The 22,512-nt window shown below is 42.6% G+C and overlaps 1 protein-coding gene across 1 annotated transcript in view; it reads left to right on the top strand.

The window, feature by feature from the left end:
- Positions 1-22,512, top strand: part of CDC123 (cell division cycle 123) — a 142,955-nt gene that overhangs the window by 23,707 nt on the left and 96,736 nt on the right. The window contains exons 3-5 of the mRNA XM_069765214.1: positions 2,430-2,490; positions 8,259-8,291; positions 8,400-8,495. Of these exons, the coding sequence (XP_069621315.1) occupies positions 2,430-2,490; positions 8,259-8,291; positions 8,400-8,495 (190 nt within the window). The remainder of the gene's footprint in view (positions 1-2,429; positions 2,491-8,258; positions 8,292-8,399; positions 8,496-22,512) is intronic.

Genomic DNA, 22,512 nt, shown 5'->3' with positions numbered 1-22,512 from the left:
ATATGGGGTATTGTCGTGTTCAGGAGAAATTGCATAACAAGATTTATTGTTACATTTCTGTTTTCACACATGTGAAAATAAAAAAAAATGGTTCTGAATTAAAATGTTTGCTAAAAAAAGTTAAATGTTCATTTTTTTCCTTCCACATTGTTTCACTTCCTGTGAAGCACGTAAAGGGTTAATAAACTTCTTGAATGTGGTTTTGAGCACCTTGAGGGGTGTAGTTTTTAGAATGGTGTCACACTTGGTTATTTTCTATCATATAGACCCCTCAAAATGACTTCAAATGTGATGTGGTCCCTAAAAAAAAAAATGGTGTTGTAAAAATGAGAAATTGCTGGTCAACTTTTAACCCTTATAACTCCCTAACAAAAAAAAATTTTGTTTCCAAAATTGTGCTGATCTAAAGTAGACATGTGGGAAATGTAATTTATTAACTATTTTTCGTGACATATCTCTCTGATTTAAGGACATAAAAGTACAAAGTTTGAAAATTGCAAAATTTTATTTTTTTTTGCCATATTTCCGTTTTTTTCATAAATAATCGCAAGTAATATCGATGAAATGTTACCACTAACATGAAGTACAATATGTCACAAAAAGACAATCTCAGAATCAGCGGGATCCGTTAAAGCGTTCCAGAGTTATAACCTCATAAAGTGACAGTGGTCAGAATTGTAAAAATTGGCCCGGTCATTAAGTACCAAATTGGCTCTGTCACTAAGGGGTTAAAGAATAAAAACTTAAAAAAAAATAAAGGCAATATTTTATATAAACAGTTGTATGCTGCTCAAAAACAGACTTGCAATTGGAAGCCAAGTAAACAGAAATATGATGACAATGTATGGGGGTACGAGATTGCAGTATTTTTATTTTGCGGTATACTAGTGTGTCACTGCCTGCTTTGCTCTCTGGCAGCTGTTACATTGGATGTAGAGCGTTCGTAGTGCACATACTGGCGGTACACTGACCCAGACACCCATACAGTCTGTGAGAAGCCTCGTGTATGGGAACTAATAATTGGAATATTATGATATTGTACACCTCAGGCTGTATTGCCTGCTAGAAGCCGTATTTCAGGCTCTCTAGAAAATAAAACCGGCACCTACCTTAGAATGATTGTAATGACAATTTCGTGTTTAATACAGTTAAAGGTGATAGACTTGTATTTGCGTAAAGGCTTGTGTAGGTAGGAAATGAGGACAGAGGCGTTACTTACCCTTCCCAGGTCTGCGCTGCGGCTCCAGTCATTATTTACATGCTGCAGCAGTGGCGTCACGACTATAGCGCACTTCACCGCTGCAGCCACTCACTCAGGTCAGCAGCTCTGAAAACATATACCACTTGGCTCAGTGATTTGGTGCTGCCATACTTTGGGAAATGGAAAGTTACCTTCTAACTATACTCCCAGCAGGACCCCCAGAATGATGCGGAGATAAAGCAAGCACACCCTACTCCATTCATTCTCTACTAGACTGCCGAAGCAAGCAATCTCTAAAGGTACCTTCACACTAAACAACTTCACAACGATATCGCTAGCGATCCGTGACGTTGCAGCGTCCTGGATAGCGATATCGTTGTGTTTGACACGCAGCAGCGATCAGGATCCTGCTGTGATGTCGCTGGTCGCTGCAGAAAGTCCAGAACTTTATTTCGTCGCTGGATCTCCCTGCAGACATCGCTGAATCGGCGTGTGTGACGCCGATTCAGCGATGTCTTCACTGGTAACCAGGGTAAACATCGGGTTGCTAAGCGCTGGGCCGCGCATAGTAACCCGATGTTTACCCTGGTTACCATCGTAAAAGTAAAAAAAACAAACACTACATACTTACCTTCTGCTGTCTGTCCCCGGCGCTCTGCTTCTCTGCACTCCTCCTGCATCCTGTGTCAGCGTCGGCCAGCCGGAAAGCACAGCTGTGACATCACCGCTCTGCTTTCCGGCCACTGTGCTCACAGTCAGTGCAGGAAAGCACAGCGCCGGGGACAGACAGCTGAAGGTAAGTATGTAGTGTTTGTTTTTTTTTACTTTTACGATGGTAACCATGGTAAACATCGGGTTACTAAGCGCGGCCCTGCGCTTAGTAACCGATGTTTACCCTGGTTACCGGCATCGTTGGTCGCTGGAGAGCGGTCTGTGTGACAGCTCTCCAGCGACCAAACAGCGACGCTGCAGCGATCGACATCGTTGTCGGTATCGCTGCAGCGTCGCTTAGTGTGAAGGTACCTTTAAAATCCTAGATGATTGGTGCAGGGTTCTCCACTCTGATATTGGGAAGACTTAGTTAGTAAAACATCTTTTTATAGTTTTGCAGGCCCACAGAAAACGACTGTGTTAACTTTTGCCGTGACTGTCAGCAATATTATGCTGCAGATTTGATGAGTTCTGAGTTATTTATGAAGTTAATGTTTTCTCCCTCTTTGTCATGCAGGGAAGATTCTGTGGGATGTTCTCAGCCCGATCTCAACAGTAATGATGAAGAAGAGGTGCAGGTAACTTGTTCATACATAAGATGATAGCTTGTGTCATTTGGTCCTCCAATGGGTGTTGTCAAACTCATACTGTACGTGCTCTCCAGTCCCGGGTCAGAAATCGGCGAATCCCCATAGAGCGTGAGCTGGGGGATTTAAAGTCTGCAGTCACACAGAGTGACTATCAATTTGGACCGGACAACCCCTTTAAGTGAACCCATCATTGGTGGTTTGGCTGTAAAAAATGAATAGAAAGTGAAAAATATTACGTAAGCCCCTCCTTGACCACCCACTACTGTATGTGTTAAAGACTATAATGAATGCATTGGAAAGATAAACCCATTTTAGGACTTTATTTTGGTGGGACTTCCTTCTACCATTATTTGATTAGAAGCTAATTAAAAGTGACCACCAATATAAAAAGTGAATAGGGCCATGCAGTATTTCCCGATTATGGGCTCAGCTGTAGAGGTTGATTCTCTAAGCTGAGTGTCAGTGCGCAGCACGGACCGAGCCGTGGATGTAGTGGAGTTGGATAGGTCAGACAACATAATTACTAGCAGAGCTGGAACATTCGTGACCACACATGGAGCAGCATGGGAGGGCAGAGCTGGACTTACTGGACAACATGGAGAATGCAGTGTCAGTAGGATATGCAATCAAGCAACTCAGAACAACAAAGTCACGTAGACGGGCAACTTCAACGTAGCAGTGCCGACAGTACCTCTGAACAACAAGGCAGACAGGTAGTGTGATGTAGCGGAGCCGAATGTATGGACAGCATACAGGCTGCTTGTTGCAGAAGATCCAAATATATATATATATATATAAACAGCACACTGGAACATCAGAGCAAATCCTGCAGACGGGTGCCTTGGTGTAGCTGAGCCGAGTGTGCAGGCAGAACCTTGGAACAATGGAGCTGATATGTCAAATGTATAGCTTGTGGAAGCAGAGCTGAGCGTTCAGATAGCACATAACGGCAAAGGAGTGTTTTTGTGGAGGCACACCATGTATAGTTGCAGCGTAACCTAGCAATATTAAGAATGGACCCCCCCCCACCTCTGAAAACTTTATTGATAAAAAAATATTTAAAAATGCTGAATGGTATCTCCATACATACAGTAATGTATGGGGGGATATTATGAGAAAATATTGGTGTAAATACACCTACTTAGACAAAAACGTATGATCGGACACCGAAAACAAAAGTACTTGTTACTCAAAAGAATGGGGAAAAATAAATGGACCTGCCTTGCACACAGCGACTATGGTCGCCTCACAATAGGACTTCAGCTCAGGTCTATTTCTAAACATGCAGCAGCAATGTGTATCTGAGGAAGGGCCACAGGACCGAAACGTTATAATAATTTCAACACCGCCTTGTGTGGATTGCTTACAGAATGAAAGAAGAAACATGAGTAGATTTTTCATTTTAGTTTTTCCCATTCTTTTGAGTGCTAAGTACTTTCTATATGTCTCTGGAACAAAATGAAGAGACCACCACATCAAAACCCTATCATGGGCAGCCCAATCTCCAGACCTGAACCCTATTGAAATCCTCTGGGATGTAATCAAGAGGATGATGGATAGTCACAAGCCACCAAACAAAGAACTGCTTACATTTTTGCTCCAGGAGCAGTGTGAAAGACTGGTGGAAAGCATGCCAAGACGCATGAAAGCTGTGATTAAAGATCATGGTTATTCCACAAAATATTGATCTCTGAACTCTTCCTGAGTTAAACATTAGTATTGTTGTTTCTAAATGATTATGAACTTGTTTTCTTTGTAATTTTTGAGGTCTGAAAGCACCTGGTGTTAGTTTTTTTTAAATTTTGACCATTTTTCTTTGTCAGAAAAAAATACAAAATTTATTGCTTGGAAATTCGGAGACATGTCAGAAGTTTATAGAATAAAAGAACAATTTACATTTTACTCAAAAATATACCTATAAAGAGAAAAATCAGACAAACTGAAGATTTTGCCGTGATCTCTTAATTTTTGCCAGAGCTGTATGTATAATTACAGAATGGAATCCTTCTTGTACACCAGCACAGTATAGGAGTACCATATATCCATTTAGCCAGATAACAAAAAAAACACAAGGTCAATATTAATATACTGTAATTTGGATAGGGATAGTCACCATTGAGCAGGGCACCATTGTTGTGCATTTGTAGGGTGCCAACCTCCACAGCTAAGTAGGGAATCCTGCCAGATATAGTTGGAGCTTTAGAAAGGGCCTTGTTCAATTATGTTTGTATTGATTTTGTTATTCTTTGTTTGGTCATAACTTTTTTTTTTTTTTGTCTAAGGCCTATGTAGATGTACAGTACAGACCAAAAGTTTGGACACACCTTCTCATTTAAAGATTTTTCTGTATTTTCATGACTATGAAAATTGTACATTCACACCAGAGGTGTAGCTAGGGTTTTGGTTCCGGGGGGCGGGCGAAGCTTCTGAGTGGGCCCCTAACCAGGTAACCTTGATTACAACTCGATGACGCCCCCTAATAGTGGAGGAGAACCTCAGCAGATGACCGCGCTGTTACTGAAGATAATCTCTATATAAAGACCAACATGGATATTACCGCCATATGGTCAGTGGTAGATACCAGCCCTACAGAGCATATAACAGATCACTGCACAGTTACAGATAATGACTTACCGCTGACATTCTGTCTGATGGAATCGTTCATTTCTCCCGTCTTTTCCATCTGGCCCAGACAGACATGACAACTTCTTCCAGCAACGACTCACCTGCAGAGAATATAACAAAGACACGTTTCACTTCTCACATTCCAGCCATCACCATCTACTACCAACCTGCACAATCTCCTCATCCTGCTGATACCCCAATACTGAGCCCCTGCTGCCGTATGTGTCCCTATTACTGCACCTGCTGTGTGGTTCTCTGTGCCCTCTAAATTCTAAAGCAACTCTCTACAATATAGTTGCCGGGTGCAAGTGCCCTAGAAAACCGTGCCCATATTTTGCCCCTAGAAAGTAATAATGCCCTGTGTGCCCCTTTGATAGCCACAGTAACCTGAGTTCCCCTATAACAATAAGTGCCTTTACATTTAATAATGTCCAGAGTCTCCCCCTGTACAGCTTCCCTATACACAGCATGATTAACTCTTATACACAGTATAATGCACCCACACAGTATACTGACTCCTTAGTAGCCCCCAAACTGTTTGATGGCTCTAATACTGCATAATGACCCCCACACTGTAATCTCCATACTGTATGATGGCCCCCTAGATAGTCTCCATATACAGTAGCGTAATGCACCAAATAGTCCACAATATAGTATAATGCACTCCCCATAGCCAGACTCTATAGCATATGGCAGCCCTCACAGGCAGACACTGTAATAAGGCAGCACCCCCATATAGGCAGACCCTGTAATAAGGCAGTACCCCCATAGGCAGACTCTGTAGTATAAGGCAGCACCCCTATACGCAGACCCTCTAATAAGGCGGCAGACCCTGTAATAAGGCAGCACCCCCATAGTCAGACCCCCATAGCAGCACCCCTATAGGCAGACCCTGTAATAAGGCAGCAGCCCCATAGGCAGACTCTGTAATAAGGCAGCCCCCATAGTCAGACCCCCATAGCAGCACCCCTATGGGCAGACCCTGTAATGAGGCAGCACCCCCATAGTCAGACCCTGTAATGAGGCAGCACCCCTATAGGCAGACCCTGTAATAAGGCAGCCCCCACAGTCAGACCCTGTAATAAGGCAGCACCCCCACAGTCAGACCCTGTAATAAGGTAGCCCCCATAGTCAGACCCTGTAATAAGGCAGCCCCCACAGTCAGACGCTGTAATAAGGCAGCCCCCCCATAGGCAGACCCTGTAATAAGGCAGCCCCCACAGTCAGACCCTGTGATAAGGCAGCCCCCTCATAGGCAGACCCTGTAATAATGCAGCAGCATTAAAAAATAAATACTTTACATGCCATAACCTCTCTTCTTCCTGGTTCCTGCGCTGCTCCCGCTGATCTCCTGACAGCGGGCGCCAGGCAGTGACGTCATCGCGCCCGCTGTCCGTGGCGGCAACGTCAGACGCCGACACTGACGGGGATGATGGGAGAAGGAGCGCAGCACTCCTTCTCCCATCATTGCGATCACCTGTATCAGCTAAATGCTGGTAGAGCTAATCTTCCGTCATCAGCACCGGGCCCCCACGCCTGCTCAGGGGCGCCATAGCGGCCGGGCGGCAGAGCAGGGAGTTCGATTCTCCCTGCTCTGCCGCAGAAAGTAACTGTATCGGCGCGCGCAGTTACAGTAGCGTAGCTCCGGGTGGGCCCCCTCAGAGCACCCTTTGCCCCCCCATGTGAGCCAGTTTCTTTGTAGCGCTTGATGGTTTTTGCCACTGCACTTGGGGACAGTTTCAAAGTTTTGCCAATTTTTCGGACTGACTGACTTTCATTTATTAAAGTAGGACTATCAGCTGTGTATCCACCAGACATCTGCACAACACAACTGATGGTCCCAACACCATTTATAAGGCAAGAAATCCCACTTATTAAACCTGACAGGGCACACCTGTGAAGTGAAAACCATTTACGGTGACTACCTCTTGAAGCTCATCAAGAGAATGCCAAGAGTGTGCAAAGCAGTCATCAAAGCAAAAGGTGGCTACTTTGAAGAACCTAGAATATAAGACATAATTTCAGTTGTTTCACACTTTGTTTGCTAAGTATATAATTCCACATGTGTTAATTCATAGTTTTGATGCCTTCAGTGTGAATGTACAATTTTCATAGTCATGAAAATACAGAAAAATCTTTAAATGAGGTGTGTCCAAACTTTTGCTCTGTACTGTATTTACACCAATTTTCGCTTCTAATACCCCCCTATGCATTATATTAAATGTAATGATATGTGAGGATAACATTAAGAATTTTAAAATATTTTGGATAAAGTTGTTTTTAGGAATATTTTTTTTTTATTCAACATGAAGTTTGGCTCCCTATTTTACATTTTTTAGTCCTTTATTCATTGGTAAAACTGGGTTACTCAAGTGGTAAACTCTTGGAACGCACATAGTAGCAGTGAGCACACGCCACCTGAATACTCAGACAGTGAGTAGTCGCCTGAGTGGGCTTTAGGAGGCTTAGGAAGATATCAGGGGTGCTCATGTAGTTATTATAGTAACCTAACATTGAGGAGAGCAGAGAGAGTGAGGTGTGACAGAGAGGAGACGCAAATATCGGACAGGCGAGTAATGTTCCTTGCACAGCGAGTGACCAGTGTGCTCTGTGGGTGAGCACCCCTAATTCCTTCTTCATCCCTCTTCACCAGAAGTGCGGCCTTCCAGGACCTTAAAGTCACGGCTTAGTATTCTAAAATCTTTGTAGAATGGGAATAAACTTTGAGTTGTAATTGACTGTTCTACTGAAACATATCGGTGAGAAGTGAGCTTGATAACACCTAAACTTTACTAACCCTTCTGAGCTACATGAATCTCGCCTCATACATGTGGACAAGACAAGTCTGTCGCAATCGATTCTAACAGACACCTGAGTGTAGATACATACATACATACATACACACACACACACACACACACACACACACACACACACACACACACACACACACTTTAACATGGGCAACCTGCTCCTTGGGTTGAGTGCTATGGTATCGAAGTGATTAAACTAATAAATTACCAATTAATAATTAGACACCACACTATTTCCAGTGCCCTGGATTTCAAAAATGGTTCCTATGTCTTAAAATGTTATTCAAGCTAAGTTTAATCTTCTCTTTTTCTCTTCAGTGGTCAGATGATGAGAACACAACGACACTTACGGTACGTTCTTTTATTTATTTAATTTCACCTTATTTTATGCTCGGAGGCTGGAGCCATTGAATGTGCCTGTGGTATTTGTGTTACTTTGTTGTGATCTTATTCTTTCAGGCCCCAGAGTTCCCAGAATTTTCTACAAAAGTACAAGAAGCTATTAGTTCCCTTGGAGGAAGTGTTTTTCCTAAGCTGAACTGGAGTTCTCCTAGGGTAACTCGCCATATATATTTTCACCACATTTCTTGTGTTATTTACTTAAAGACATCATTAAAAATCTTTCCTAGCCACGATCGGATACTTAAAAAAAATTATATCTACCCAAAATCTAAACAATGTAGTAGTTAGGATTGCTTTATACTACAGAGATTGAAACAATATCAATAGAACAGAATACATAGTATGCCACCATGGAGATAAGGCCCAGTGCCTATCAGTGTCAGGGCCAAACGACGTCAATTATGAACACTCCGAAATATTGAGTGCAATACCAAATAAACAGGAGTAAGTGGTCCATATGAAAAATATCACAATTTTATTTAATTAATTCAACAATATACATAGGCAACTAACTTTAATACATATAAGACATGATCAGTGACACAAGTCAGGTGTTAAAAAGTATGACACCCAATAGTCATTCTAATCATGGAGATGGGATGAGCATGAACCTGATTAAGCTATATTAAATTGCTAGTGCTAAAAAAGTTCATTAATCTTAACTGCTGTGACTGCAGTCTACATAGTGCATCAAAATAGCTGTATCAATGAGTGCTTGGTAATAGTGAATGACTTAAATTACATGCAGTCACAGAGATAACAAAAAGACAGCTCGCACCCATAATTAACCCATGTGGGATGTCACCACAGCGGCCCCAACGCGCGTTTTGCGTTGGCTTCCTCGGGCAGCTGTTGGAATGGTCACATGTTAATATCCTTAACCATATTGTGGTAGCCCTCTGACCAGCCCCTTCAATTCTGAGCATTTTTTTTTTTTTTTCGTTTTAGTTTTTTTTCCACTTCTTCCAAGAGCTATAAGGGTTTTTTTTTTCTGTCAATATAACCGTATAAGGGCTTGGTTTTTGTAAGCCAATTTGTACTTTTGAATGGCACCTTTAATTTTACCGTATACTGTACTGGAAAACAGGTAAAAAAAAATTCCAAGTGCTGTGAAATTGAAGAAAAAAAGTTCCATTCCACAATTTAGTTTTTTTTTATTTACCATGTTCACTAAATGCTAAAACTGACCTGCCATTATGATTCTCCAGGCATAGGTCGCCATTTTCTGAAACCCGTAGCGTTTTCATTTTTCAGGATCTGGGGCTCGGTAAGGGATTATTTTGTGCGATTTGAGCTGACCCTTTTATTGTTACCAATTTGAGATAAATACAATGTTTTTTGCGCCGGTTATTGCATTTTATTGCAATGTTTTGACAGCCCAAACCGTAATTCTGGCTTTTTTTTAAAAAAATTTCTCATTACGCCTCTTACCGATCGAATTCGTGGTTTTTATATTTTGATAGATCAGACCTTTCTGAACACAACGTTGGCAAATATGTCAGGGAGGGCGCACACCGAATTACAAAGTAACAAAAAAATTCTTTATTGAATCAAAATACAACAGTGATAAAAACTAGTGAAGAGCGAATATACTCGTTACTCGATTTTTCCCGAGCACTCTTGGGTGTCCTCTGAGTATTTTTTAGTGCTCGGAATTTTAGTTTTTCTTGCCGCAGCTGAATGATTTACATCTGTTAGCCAGCATAAGTACATGTGGGGGTTGCCTGGTTGCTATGGAATCCCCACATGTACTTATGCTGGCTAACAGATGTAAATCATGACCAATAAAAACACATTAAAACACACAAGTAAGCCTAAGCCTGCTATGTATAGATGAAATCACAATTTCCTGTGAACGTCATCCACGAGTCAGCGTTCACAGGAGCTTCGTGATGACAGGCATGGTGGTCTTGACAACCCATCTGTGGTTATGTCCTGAGGCCGAAGTATGCAAACTTTGAAACGTGTCAACTACTAAAACCACAATCATATAACTAGGTATATTCCGCAGCACTTTACATTTTAGAGGGGACTTGTACAGACAATAGACATTACAGCATAACAATAAACACAGATCAAAACAGATACCAAGAGGAATGAGGGCCCTGCTCGCAAGCTTACAATCTATGAGGAAAAAGGGGAGACACGAGAGGTGGATGGTAACAATTGCTTTTGTTTGGACCGGCCATAATGTAAGGCTCAGGTGTTCATGTAAAGCTGCTTGAACTGGTTATCAGCCTAGGTATGTAACAGTACAGACACAGAGGGCTAATAACTGCATAAAGTGTATGAGAACATGATGCGAGGAACCTGATTATAGTTTAAGTTTTTTGAATGGGCCACACAGGGATCGTTAGGTTAATGTGTTGAGACGGTAGGCCAGTCTGAACAAAGGCATTTTTAGGGCATGCTTAAAACTGTGGGGATTAATCGTATTACCCTGGGTAGTGCATTCCAAAGAATTGGCGCAGCACCTGAAAAGGCTGGGAGACAGGAGTGGGAGGTTCTGATTATTGAGGATGTTAACCTCAGGTCATTAGCAGAACGGAGAGCACGGGTAGGGTGGTAGACAGACGAGGGAGGAGATGTAGGGTGGTGCTGAGCCATGGAGTGCTTTGTGGATGAGGGTAATAGTTTGTACTGGATTCTGGAGTGGATGGGTAACCAGTGTAATGACTGGCACAAGGTAGAGGCATCGGAATAAAGATTGGTGAGGAATATGATCCTGTCTGCAGCATTCAGGACAGATTGGAGCGGGGAGAGTTTGGTAAGAAGGAGGCCGATTAGTAGAGAGTTACAATAGTCTAGACAAGAATGAATAAGAGAAATAGTAAGAGTTTTTGCAGAGTCGAAAGTAAGAAAAAGGCGAATTCTAGAAATCCCTAGCATGTTGCTTGGGATTAATGGTGGAACCACACACGGAGATGGCAATGTCAGGCAAAGGTAGGTTAGTAGAGGGAGAGAACACGAGGAGTTCAGTTTTTGACATGTTCAGTTTCAGATAGAGGGAGGACATGATGTTAGAGACAGCAGTAAGACAATCACTGGTGTTTTCTAGAAGGGCAGGCGTGATATCAGGAGTAGAAGTGTATAATTGGGTGTCGTCAGCATAGAGATGGTACTGGAAACCAAATCTACTGATTGTTTGTCCAATAGTGGCGGTATACAATGAGAAGAGGAGGGGGCCTAGGACTGATCCTTGAGGAATCCCAACAGTAAGGGGAAGACGAGAGGAGGAGGAGCCAGCATATACAGTGAAGGAGCGGTCAGAGAGATAGGAGGAGAACCAGGAGAGAACGGAGTCCTTGAGGCCGATGGAGCGGAGTATGGTGAGGAGGAGCTGATGATCCACAGTATCGAATGCTGCGGAGAGATCCAAGAGAATTAGCATGGTGTAGTGACCATTAGATTTAGCTGTTAGTAGGTCATTAGAGACTTTAGTAAGGGCAGTTTCAGTAGAGTGTAAAGAGCGGAAACCAGATTGAAGAGGGTCGAGAAGAGAGTTATCTGAGAGATAGCAGGTAAGACGGGAGTGGACTAGGCATTCGAGGAGTTTACAGATGAAGGGAAGATTAGAGACAGGTCTATAATTTCCGGCACAGTTTTGATGGAGGGATGGTTTTTTAAGTAATGGATGTATGATGGCATTCTTAAATGAGGAGGGAAAGATACCGGAAGAGAGAGAGAGGTTGAATATTTTTGTTAGGTGAGAGGAGACAGCAGGGGAAAGGGACTGGAGGAGATGTGACGGAATGGGGTCATTGGTGCAAGTGGTGTGGTGAGAAGATGCAAGGAGCCTCATTACTTCTTCTTCTGTAACTAGTTCAAAGTCAGAGAGTGAACTAGATGCAATGGGGGAGGGAGGGCAGTGCATGGTATGAGGGGACTGGTAGATAATTTCCTGTCGGATGTGGCCAATTTTTTCTTTGAAGTAATTGGCCAGATCGTCAGCGCGGAGATCTGTGGTTGGGGCCTGCACTCTTGGGTTGGGCAGGGAATGGAAAGTGTCAAAGAGACGTTTTGGGTTATTGGATAGTGAGGTGATGAGGGTGTTGAAATAGGTTTGTTTGGAGAGGTGAAGGGCAGAGTTGTATGTTTAAGCATGAACTTATAATGGATGAAATCTTCGGATTTACATTCCTACTTACTAGCAGCGCTGATTATGCACAATTTCTCCATTTTTGTCATGGCAACCTATCGGCGCCCCGTGATCATGTGACGGGTGCACCGATGGGTGGGATGGATAACATGCTTAATTTCTGCGCATGTTAAATGCCGCTTTCTGTGATTGACAGCAATTAACTGGTTGAGAGCCACGGGGGGGATCTCTGATCCACCCACAGCTGTCAGAGGCACCTGGTGGCTGATTAGATCAGTCATTAAGTGCGGGAGAAAGATGTGGGCTTAGTATCGAAGACCCCATAAAAGGCAGAGACATGATGCAAGATTGCCTTGTGCAGGCATGTACTACGGAGGACAGAGAATGAACTTCAATCCAATATTGCAGCCAGCATGCAAAGAAAGGGTGAATCAAACACCCGATAACCCCGCCCCTATGGCTGAAGATTGTTCCCTCCAAATTCAGGTGACAGAGTCCCTTTAACCTCCATAGGTTGAATACATTTGACTCCTGCATCTTTCCTGCCACATCCTGCTAACTCTGCAGGCACAGAATGAAATTAGCCTTTAAAGGGCTGGTCACTTTGGGGTACAGTTTTTGTTCCTCTTAAATTCATGTATTTAGGGCTAAGAATACTTTATTCAATTTGGTTTCATTAAACATTTTGCACCCTTTTACTTATACAGACTCTTTCACTGTTCATTCAACTTTGGTTTAATCTTTAGTTAAAAATTAGCTGGGAGAAGCTCAGAAGCAGACAGATAACAAAAAGTTACAAATTCTCCCATCAGACTGTCAGAACAAGCTCACTGGCAGTTTCTCAGATAACTCATTCTGCAGCCTGCAATATATAGTGCGACGCAGAGGCTGTAGAAGGCAACCAGTACAAAATGAATCCCAACTGCAGAAATTGTTTTTTTTTGTTTTTATCTTCAAATATATGCATTTCTGTAAAAAAAAAAATTGTCCAAAGGAATTCAATGTTCAGGCATTTAATAAATGGTGGTGCTGATGGGGAACTATGAGCAATCTGTCTGTTCTCAGTGGACAACCTTGACATAATTTCTGTTTGCCTGTGTAGTCCAAGAAGTCCTGCAGAGTGTCTCATTTGTACCTTTTTAGAGAGCACAATTCATACAGGAAGGCATTGTGCAGTTATGCTGCCCTAAAGGTGAGTTCTGCCCATCTGAATGTAATGAGCCAGAGCAAGAAAAGTACACAGCTCCTCTTCCAAAAGGTAAAAATAGTGATGAACGAATGTGCTCGGATAAGGTGTTATCTGAGCATGCTGGAGTCCTAACCAAGTGTCTTTGACATGCTCAAAAAATGTCCGAGTCCCCGCGGCTGCATGTCTTGTGGCTGTTATACATCTGCAACACATGCAGGGATTGTCTAACAGACAATCCCTACATGTGTTGTGGCTGTCTAATAGCCCCAACACATGCAGCAGCCGCATGGACTCTATCATATTTATCAAGCACAAACAAAGACACTCGGTTAGGACTCAAGCATGCTCAGATAACACCTTATCCGAGCACATTTGCTCATCAGTAGTTAAAAACTTTCCTCTTTTTTTCCTCTGTGTGTGCTGGGAAGAATTTCCGCTCGGTTGGGAATGTTTGTGTAATCGGTGGCACTTTGAGCATGCTTCCAGATTAATGTAGACAAGAACTTGTCACCCGGAGCTCCGATGTAGTGACGAGTATTTCTGCTGTGTAAGAGATTTTTTCCCATTAGCAATGCAACTAGACGCGGGATTCGCTGCACGATGTGCAGATCATTGGCCGCATAGTCTTTGACAAGTTCTTCATGAATAGTCTGCTTTTTTGACACAAGGCAAAATTTCTGAATCGGTGACTTTCTGAAATGCATAAAATAACATATCAATCACAAATGTAGCGTATTGTGAAACTTTAACATGAGGCAGCAATGCAGTGAAAGCAGACATGTGTGCACATAAGGCGTCCGGGCATATTGTGAGCTAAATGTAGGATGTGGGATATTCTGGTGGTGGATGTAATCACTAATAAATGTACCAGATAGGTTTGTCAAACTATGATATTGCTTTACAGAGCTTTCTGGGAACATTGCCAAATTTCACAACCTGCATAGATTGCTAACTAAATCTCAGACCTGTTAAGGCAGGTGTATTTACTGTGAAATTCCTTGTTGGACTACTTTTTATAAAGGATTATCAAGCCAAACTTGATCTCTCACCACCTATTCCTATTGACAACTTATTGGTATCTGTCCTGCTGCTGAGATCTCACACTACTCAGTACAAGCTGCAGCTATCAGTCAGGCTGAGTGAGACTAAATATGCTAGCTATATTTCACTATGTAGCTGGATTCATAAAATGCTCATCTTAATATCAAGATTATACAGCCATTCTGGCATGGATTTGCAAAGTAACTGCATTGGTCTCATCAGGTCTAAGAGATCACTGTAATATTACATAATAGGATGACAGATCCACTTAATGACCACCATCAGTCTCCTTTTTATGGTGGTCATTAATGGGCTATATTTTTCCTGGCCACATTTTTACAACACTGAGGAAAAGGTATTTAGCGCTCCCTTCACATGTACATGTGGCATCAGTTTATTTCACGGATACCACACGTTCCCATTATAATCTATGGTACTGCTCACATGTCCATGTGTCTGTACAGACCACACGGACACATGTTAGTTTTTTACCAGCAGCACGGATGATAAGGGCCAATACGTGTCTGTGGGTCCGTGTAAGGCTGGTTTCACATTTGCGTTTTTTGCCGCAGCGTTTGTACCGCATATAAACGCATGCGTCGTGTTTTTCTATATTTAACATTAAAAACGCATGCATTTTTTTTTGTTCGTGTTTTGCCGCGTTTGACGGCGCATGCGTTTTTTTGTCGTTTGCGGCTTGGCGCGGAAATGCAACAAAAAAGCATTGCTGTCTATGTAAACGCATGCGTTTTTAAGCACATGCGTTTGGTTGCGTTTTTGAACGCATGCGTTTCAATAGAGAAAAACAAGTCTAGACACTGATAAGCCACCCCCCACCATCAAGGTGATAAAGGGATCCAAACCCTAACCCTAGCCCTAACCCTAATGGGAAAATGGAAATAAATAATTTTTTTTAATTTTTCCCTAACTAAGGAGTTGATGAAGGGGGTTTGATTTCTATTTATAAGGGGTTTTCTAGCGGATTTTTATGATTGGCAGCCGTCACACACTGAAAGACGCTTTTTATTCCAAAAAATATTTTTTGCGTTACCACATTTTGAGAGCTATAATTTTTCCATATTTTGTTCCACAGTCATGTGAGGTCTTGTTTTTTGCAGGACGAGTTGACATTTTTATTGGTAACATTTTCGGGCACGTGACATTTTTGATTGCTTTTTATTCCGTTTTTTGTGAAGCAGAATGAACAAAAACCAGCTTGTGAAATTTCTCATCATGCGTACCAAAAGCGCAAACGCAGGAAAAAACGCATGTAAGCACGTACAAACGCAGCGTTTTTTTAACCGAATGCGACAACGCATGCGTCTAAAAAAACGCAGCATTTGTACGCGTTTACATGCGTTTTTTTTCACCACTTGCGGATGCGTTTTAAACGCTGCGGATTTAAACGCAAATGTGAAACCAGTCCAAGGCTGTGTGCACACGTTGCTGATTTTTCGCATTTTTTTTCACGTTTTTCACAATAAAAACGCTATAAAACCGCAAAAAAAGCATACAATAAGCATCCCATCATTTTGAATGAATTCTGCATGTTTTGTGCACATGATGCATTTTTTTCTGCGAAAAAAACGCATCGTGGTAAAAAACGCAGCATGTTTATTAATTTTGCGTTTTTTTTGCGGACTTCCCACTATAAAATGCATTGGAAAATGTCCGGAAAAAAATGCGCAAAAAACGCATGCAGATTTCTTGCAGAAAATGTCAGGTTTTTCTCAGGAATTTTCTGCAAGAAATCCTGGACGTGTGCACATAGCCTTAAACACATACTGCACATGGATGGCATCCGTGTGCCGTCCGTGTGTTGCACGTGTTCAACATTGCAAAGTATAGGATAAGCTTTGGAATCATTATTCTTAAGCCATATCGGGGAAAAAAAGGATGGCACACTGATCCAAAACCCTGATGACATCAGTATTGTTTTCCAGTACCGGTATTACACGGACACTCGAGCCCTGCCATGTGCCCAATCAGGACTTTACAAAAACTTTAAGGTATTGTTTTGTGTAACCAATTGTTTGGGTCCATTTTTTCCTATTACCCCTTGAATACAAAAAAAATTGATGCTGAAACATTTTAGGGGGAAAAAATTTTTTTTTTCATTTTTACAGCCCAATGTTGGGAAAATCTAGGCAACAACTGTGTGTTCAAAATTCTAACAACATCCTTAGATGAATTCCATGAGGTATGTAGTTTCCAAAATGGCGTCACTTTTTGTTTATTTTTCTTATTTTGGCAACTCCAGAGCTCTCCAAATGTGACATGTTGTCCGTCATGTATATCAGCCAAATCTGTGCTCTAAAAGTCAAACAGCGCACATTCCTTTCCGAAATTCTACCGTTCATTTTGTCCTAATTTCCATTGTGAAAATGAAAATATTGATCTAAATCAACATTTTTTTTTTAAATAAAAAAAGTAATTTTTTTTAATTCCACTTTGCATTAATGACTATAAAGCATCGGAAGGGTTAATCTTCCCAATGAGGTCTTGGGCTTCTTCCAGTATATGCCCTCTGAGTCACTTCAAAAGAGAATATAAATAAATATATAGGATTAGGAAATTTACGTAAAGAATCATAGAATGTTAGAGTTTTAAGGGACCTCCTAGGTCATCGTGTCCCAACTCCCTGCTCAATGCTAAACCATCTCAGACAGATGTCTGTCCAGCCTCTGTGTGAAGACTTCCATTGAAGGAGAACTCACCACCTCTTGTGGCAGCCTGTTCCACTCATTGATCACTCTTACTTGTTGAGGTTGGCCAGGTTTGAAACAAGGTCCATTACATGCGATGAGCACGCTGTCCTGATTCCCCGGTATTCCTAGTGTGATTTGCATTGTTGTGGTCACGATACGGTTCTCAGTTTACTTCTATTTACAGAAGCTGGGCAATATTCTACGTGGGCTGTGCATTATGCTACGTGAGCTGTATTATATACTATGTGAGCTGTGTTATATACTACGTGGCTGTGTAGTATGCTATGTGGGCTGCTATATACTACGTGGCTGTGCTATATACTACGTGGCCGGCCGCAAACAATCAGCGACAGGCGCACTCCGGCTGCGAATTGGCGCGGGATTTGAACCACGCTTCGCTAATTGGTCGCGCCCAGCCAGACAAATTCTGTGTATTCATTGTATTATTCTAAAATCTTCATAAATAAACTACATATATATTCTAGAATACCCGATGCGTTAGAATCGGGCCACCATCTAGTTCACTATAATGAGGCAGCAGAGTTACTCTCGACTCCATCTGACCTCTGTTCAGCGGTGTCATTCTTTTCAGAAGTGAACAAAACTGTAATAAAAAAAAATTGGAGTCCGGCTCAACGGGACTAAATTTTCCTTTTTTCTTTTTATCTTTCAAAAGAAATTATAATGCATACAAAAGAAAAATGTGTACATGGTTTAACATGACCCAGTCGAAGCGTTTCGACTGCACTAAGCAGTTGGATGAGCATAGAGCAACTGGGTGAGCTGGAAATAAGATTTTATGAACAAAACTGTGGCCGACGGCACTTTTATGCCATCCTAAAAAGACCAACATCGTCGGATTACTGGTCAAACTGCATCCACAATGCCTCCATCTGCCTCATTATCTTCTGACAGGGGCTCTGTCTGAATCACGTATTTCAAAGATTTACATGGAAACCTCGATGTAAACGCTCAGCTCAGAGCGCAGGATAAATGTGCACCGAGACTTACTGCGATCTTTGCAAGGCAGAATGAAAAAAATCAACAGCTTGTGAAGAATTGGTTTTATTTATTAATTTTTTTACTCCTTTCCTCATGTGGTACAAGTGATTAGGCAACTTTATTCTTCGGGTCAGTACGATTACAGCGATACCCGATTTATATGTTTGGCTGCTGTCACATGCTAAAAGACGCTTTTTATTGCAAAAATTAGGATTTGCATCATCACATTATGAGAGCTATAAGTTTTCCATATTTTGGCCCACAGTCATGTGAGGTCTTGTTTTTTGCGTGTCGAGTTGACATTTTTACATATATATAATTATATACATGTATAATTTTTCAGGCACATGACATTGTTTGATCGCTTTTAGTGATGAGCGAATATACTCGTTACTCGAGATTTCCCGAGCATTCTCGCTTGTCCTCCCAAGTACCGTATATACTCGAGTATAAGCCGAGATTTTCAGCCCATTTTTTTGGGCTGAAAGTCCCCCTCTCGGCTTATACTCGAGTCATATACCCGGGTGTCAGCAGGGGAGGGGGAGCGGGGGCCGTGTAATCATACTTACCTGCTCCCAGCGCGGTCCCTGCAGTCCCTGGCTTCTCCGGCGCTGCAGATTCTTCCTGCACTGAGCGGTCACATGGCACCGCTCATTACAGAAATGAATAGGCGGCTCCACCCCCATAGGGGAGGAGCCGCATATTCATTGCTGTAAATGATCGGTGCCATGTGACCGCTCAATTACAGGAAGAAGCTGCAGCGCCGGAGAAGCCAGGGACTGCAGGGACCGCGCCGCAGCAGGTAAGGGGAGCACAGCGCTATAATTACCTGCTCCTCGCTCCGGCTCCGTCTGCAGCGTCCTCTAGCAATGACGCTCAGGTTAGAGGGCGCTGTGACGTAGTCAGTGCGCGCCCTCTGCTGAGCGTCAGTGCTGGAGACGGAGCCGCAGAGGAGCAGGTAATTATTGAAAGCGCCGGCGTCCTGAGAAGAGAGGTGAGTATGTGATTTTTTTTTTTTTTTATGGCAGCACCAGCAGCATTCTAAGGAGCACCTATGGGGCCATAAAGGTGCAGAGCATATATGGGGCACAGCATTATAAGGAGCACCTATGGGGCCATAAAGGTGCAGATCATATATGGGGCAGCATTATAAGGAGCATCTATGGGGCCATAAAGGTGCAGAGCATATATGGCACAGCATTATAAGGAGCATCTATGGGGCCATAAAGGTGCAGAGCATATAAGGGGCACAGCATTATAAGGAGCACCTATGGGGCCATAAAGGTGCAGAGCATATATGGGGCACAGCATTATAAGGAGCACCTATGGGGCCATAAAGGTGCAGAGCATATAAGGGGCACAACATTATAAGGAGCACCTATGGGGCCATAAAGGTGCAGAGCATATATGGGGCACAGCATTATAAGGAGCATCTATGGGGCCATAAAGGTGCAGAGCATATATGGGGCACAGCATTATAAGGAGCATCTATGGGGCCATAAAGGTGCAGAGCATATATGGGGCACAGCATTATAAGGAGCATCTATGGGGCCATAAAGGTGCAGAGCATATATGGGGCACAGCATTATAAGGAGCATCTATGGGGCCATAAAGGTGCAGAGCATATATGGGGCACAGCATTATAAGGAGCACCTATGGGGCCATAAAGGTGCAGAGCATATAAGGGGCACAGCATTATAAGGAGCACCTATGGGGCCATAAAGGTGCAGAGCATATATGGGGCACAGCATTATAAGGAGCATCTATGGGGCCATAAAGGTGCAGAGCATATATGGGGCACAGCATTATAAGGAGCATCTATGGGGCCATAAAGGTGCAGAGCATATATGGGGCACAGCATTATAAGGAGCACCTATGGGGCCATAAAGGTGCAGAGCATATATGGGGCACAGCATTATAAGGAGCACCTATGGGGCCATAAAGGTGCAGAGCATATATGGGGCACAGCATTATAAGGAGCATCTATGGGGCCATAAAGGTGCAGAGCATATATGGGGCACAGCATTATAAGGAGCATCTATGGGGCCATAAAGGTGCAGAGCATATATGGGGCACAGCATTATAAGGAGCATCTATGGGGCCATAAAGGTGCAGAGCATATATGGGGCACAGCATTATAAGGAGCATCTATGGGGCCATAAAGGTGCAGAGCATATATGGGGCACAGCATTATAAGGAGCATCTATGGGGCCATAAAGGTGCAGAGCATATATGGGGCACAGCATTATAAGGAGCATCTATGGGGCCATAAAGGTGCAGAGCATATATGGGGCACAGCATTATAAGGAGCACCTATGGGGCCATAAAGGTGCAGAGCATATATGGGGCACAGCATTATAAGGAGCATCTATGGGGCCATAAAGGTGCAGAGCATATATGGGGCACAGCATTATAAGGAGCATCTATGGGGCCATAAAGGTGCAGAGCATATATGGGGCACAGCATTATAAGGAGCATCTATGGGGCCATAAAGGTGCAGAGCATATATGGGGCACAGCATTATAAGGAACACCTATGGGGCCATAAAGGTGCAGAGCATATATGGGGCACAGCATTATAAGGAGCACCTATGGGGCCATAAAGGTGCAGAGCATATATGGGGCACAGCATTATAAGGAGCACCTATGGGGCCATAAAGGTGCAGAGCATATATGGGGCACAGCATTATAAGGAGCACCTATGGGGCCATAAAGGTGCAGAGCATATATGGGGCACAGCATTATAAGGAGCACCTATGGGGCCATAAAGGTGCAGAGCATATATGGGGCACAGCATTATAAGGAGCATCTATGGGGCCATAAAGGTGCAGAGTATATATGGGGCACAGCATTATAAGGAGCACCTATGGGGCCATAAAGGTGCAGAGCATATATGGGGCACAGCATTATAAGGAGCATCTATGGGGCCATAAAGGTGCAGAGCATATATGGGGCACAGCATTATAAGGAGCATCTATGGGGCCATAAAGGTGCAGAGCATATATGGGGCACAGCATTATAAGGAGCACCTATGGGGCCATAAAGGTGCAGAGCATATATGGGGCACAGCATTATAAGGAACACCTATGGGGCCATAAAGGTGCAGAGCATATATGGGGCACAGCATTATAAGGAGCACCTATGGGGCCATAAAGGTGCAGAGCATATATGGGGCACAGCATTATAAGGAGCATCTATGGGGCCATAAAGGTGCAGAGCATATATGGGGCACAGCATTATAAGGAGCATGTATGGGGCCATAATCAAAGGTGCAGAGCATTCTATATAGCACAGTTGTATATGGAGCATCTATGGGGCAATAATGAACGGTATGGAGCATCTATTTTTATTTTTGAAATTCACCGGTAAATGCTGCATTTTCTACCCTAGGCTTATACTCGAGTCAATAAGTTTTCCCAGTTTTTTGTGGCAAAATTAGGGGGGTCGGCTTATACTCGAGTATATACGGTATTTTTTTAGTGCTCGGAGATTTAGTTTTCTTCACCGCAGCTGAATGATTTACATCTCTTAGCCAGCTTGATTACATGTGGGGTTTTCTGGCTAACAGATGTAAATCATTTAGTTGCGGTGATGAAAACAAAATCTTCGAGCACTAAAAAATACCCGGAAGACACCCGAGAGTGCTCGGGAAATCTCGAGTAACGACTATATTCGCTCATCACTAATCGCCTTCTTTTCCGATTTTTTTTTGGGAGGCAGAATGAACAAAAACTAGCAATTCAGGAATTTCTTTTTGGGTGGGGAGTTTATGTCATGCCGGGTATGGTAAAATTGATAAGGAAAGTTTTATTCTTCGGGTCAGTACGATTTCAGCGATAACTCATTTACATCTTTTTTTATGTTTTGGCGCATTTATAAAAATTATAAAAACTATTTCATAAAAAAATTATTATTTTTGCATCGCTTTATTCTGAGAGTTAGAACTTTTTTTATTTTTTCGCTGATGAGGCTGTGTGACGGCTTGTTTTTTGAGGGACAAGATGGCGTTTTCAGCAGTACCATTTTTATTTATATCCCTCTTTTTGATCACATTTTATTCCACTTTTTTCAGTGGTATGATGATAAAGTATTGTTTTTTGCCTTGTTTATTTTTTTTATTGTGTTCTCTAAA

The sequence above is a fragment of the Ranitomeya imitator genome, chromosome 4, assembly GCF_032444005.1.
Source record: "Ranitomeya imitator isolate aRanImi1 chromosome 4, aRanImi1.pri, whole genome shotgun sequence".
NCBI classification, from domain to species: Eukaryota; Metazoa; Chordata; class Amphibia; order Anura; family Dendrobatidae; genus Ranitomeya; species Ranitomeya imitator.
Note: the sequence above shows the minus strand (reverse complement) of the source record. Positions and strands in the feature narration are given on the sequence as shown.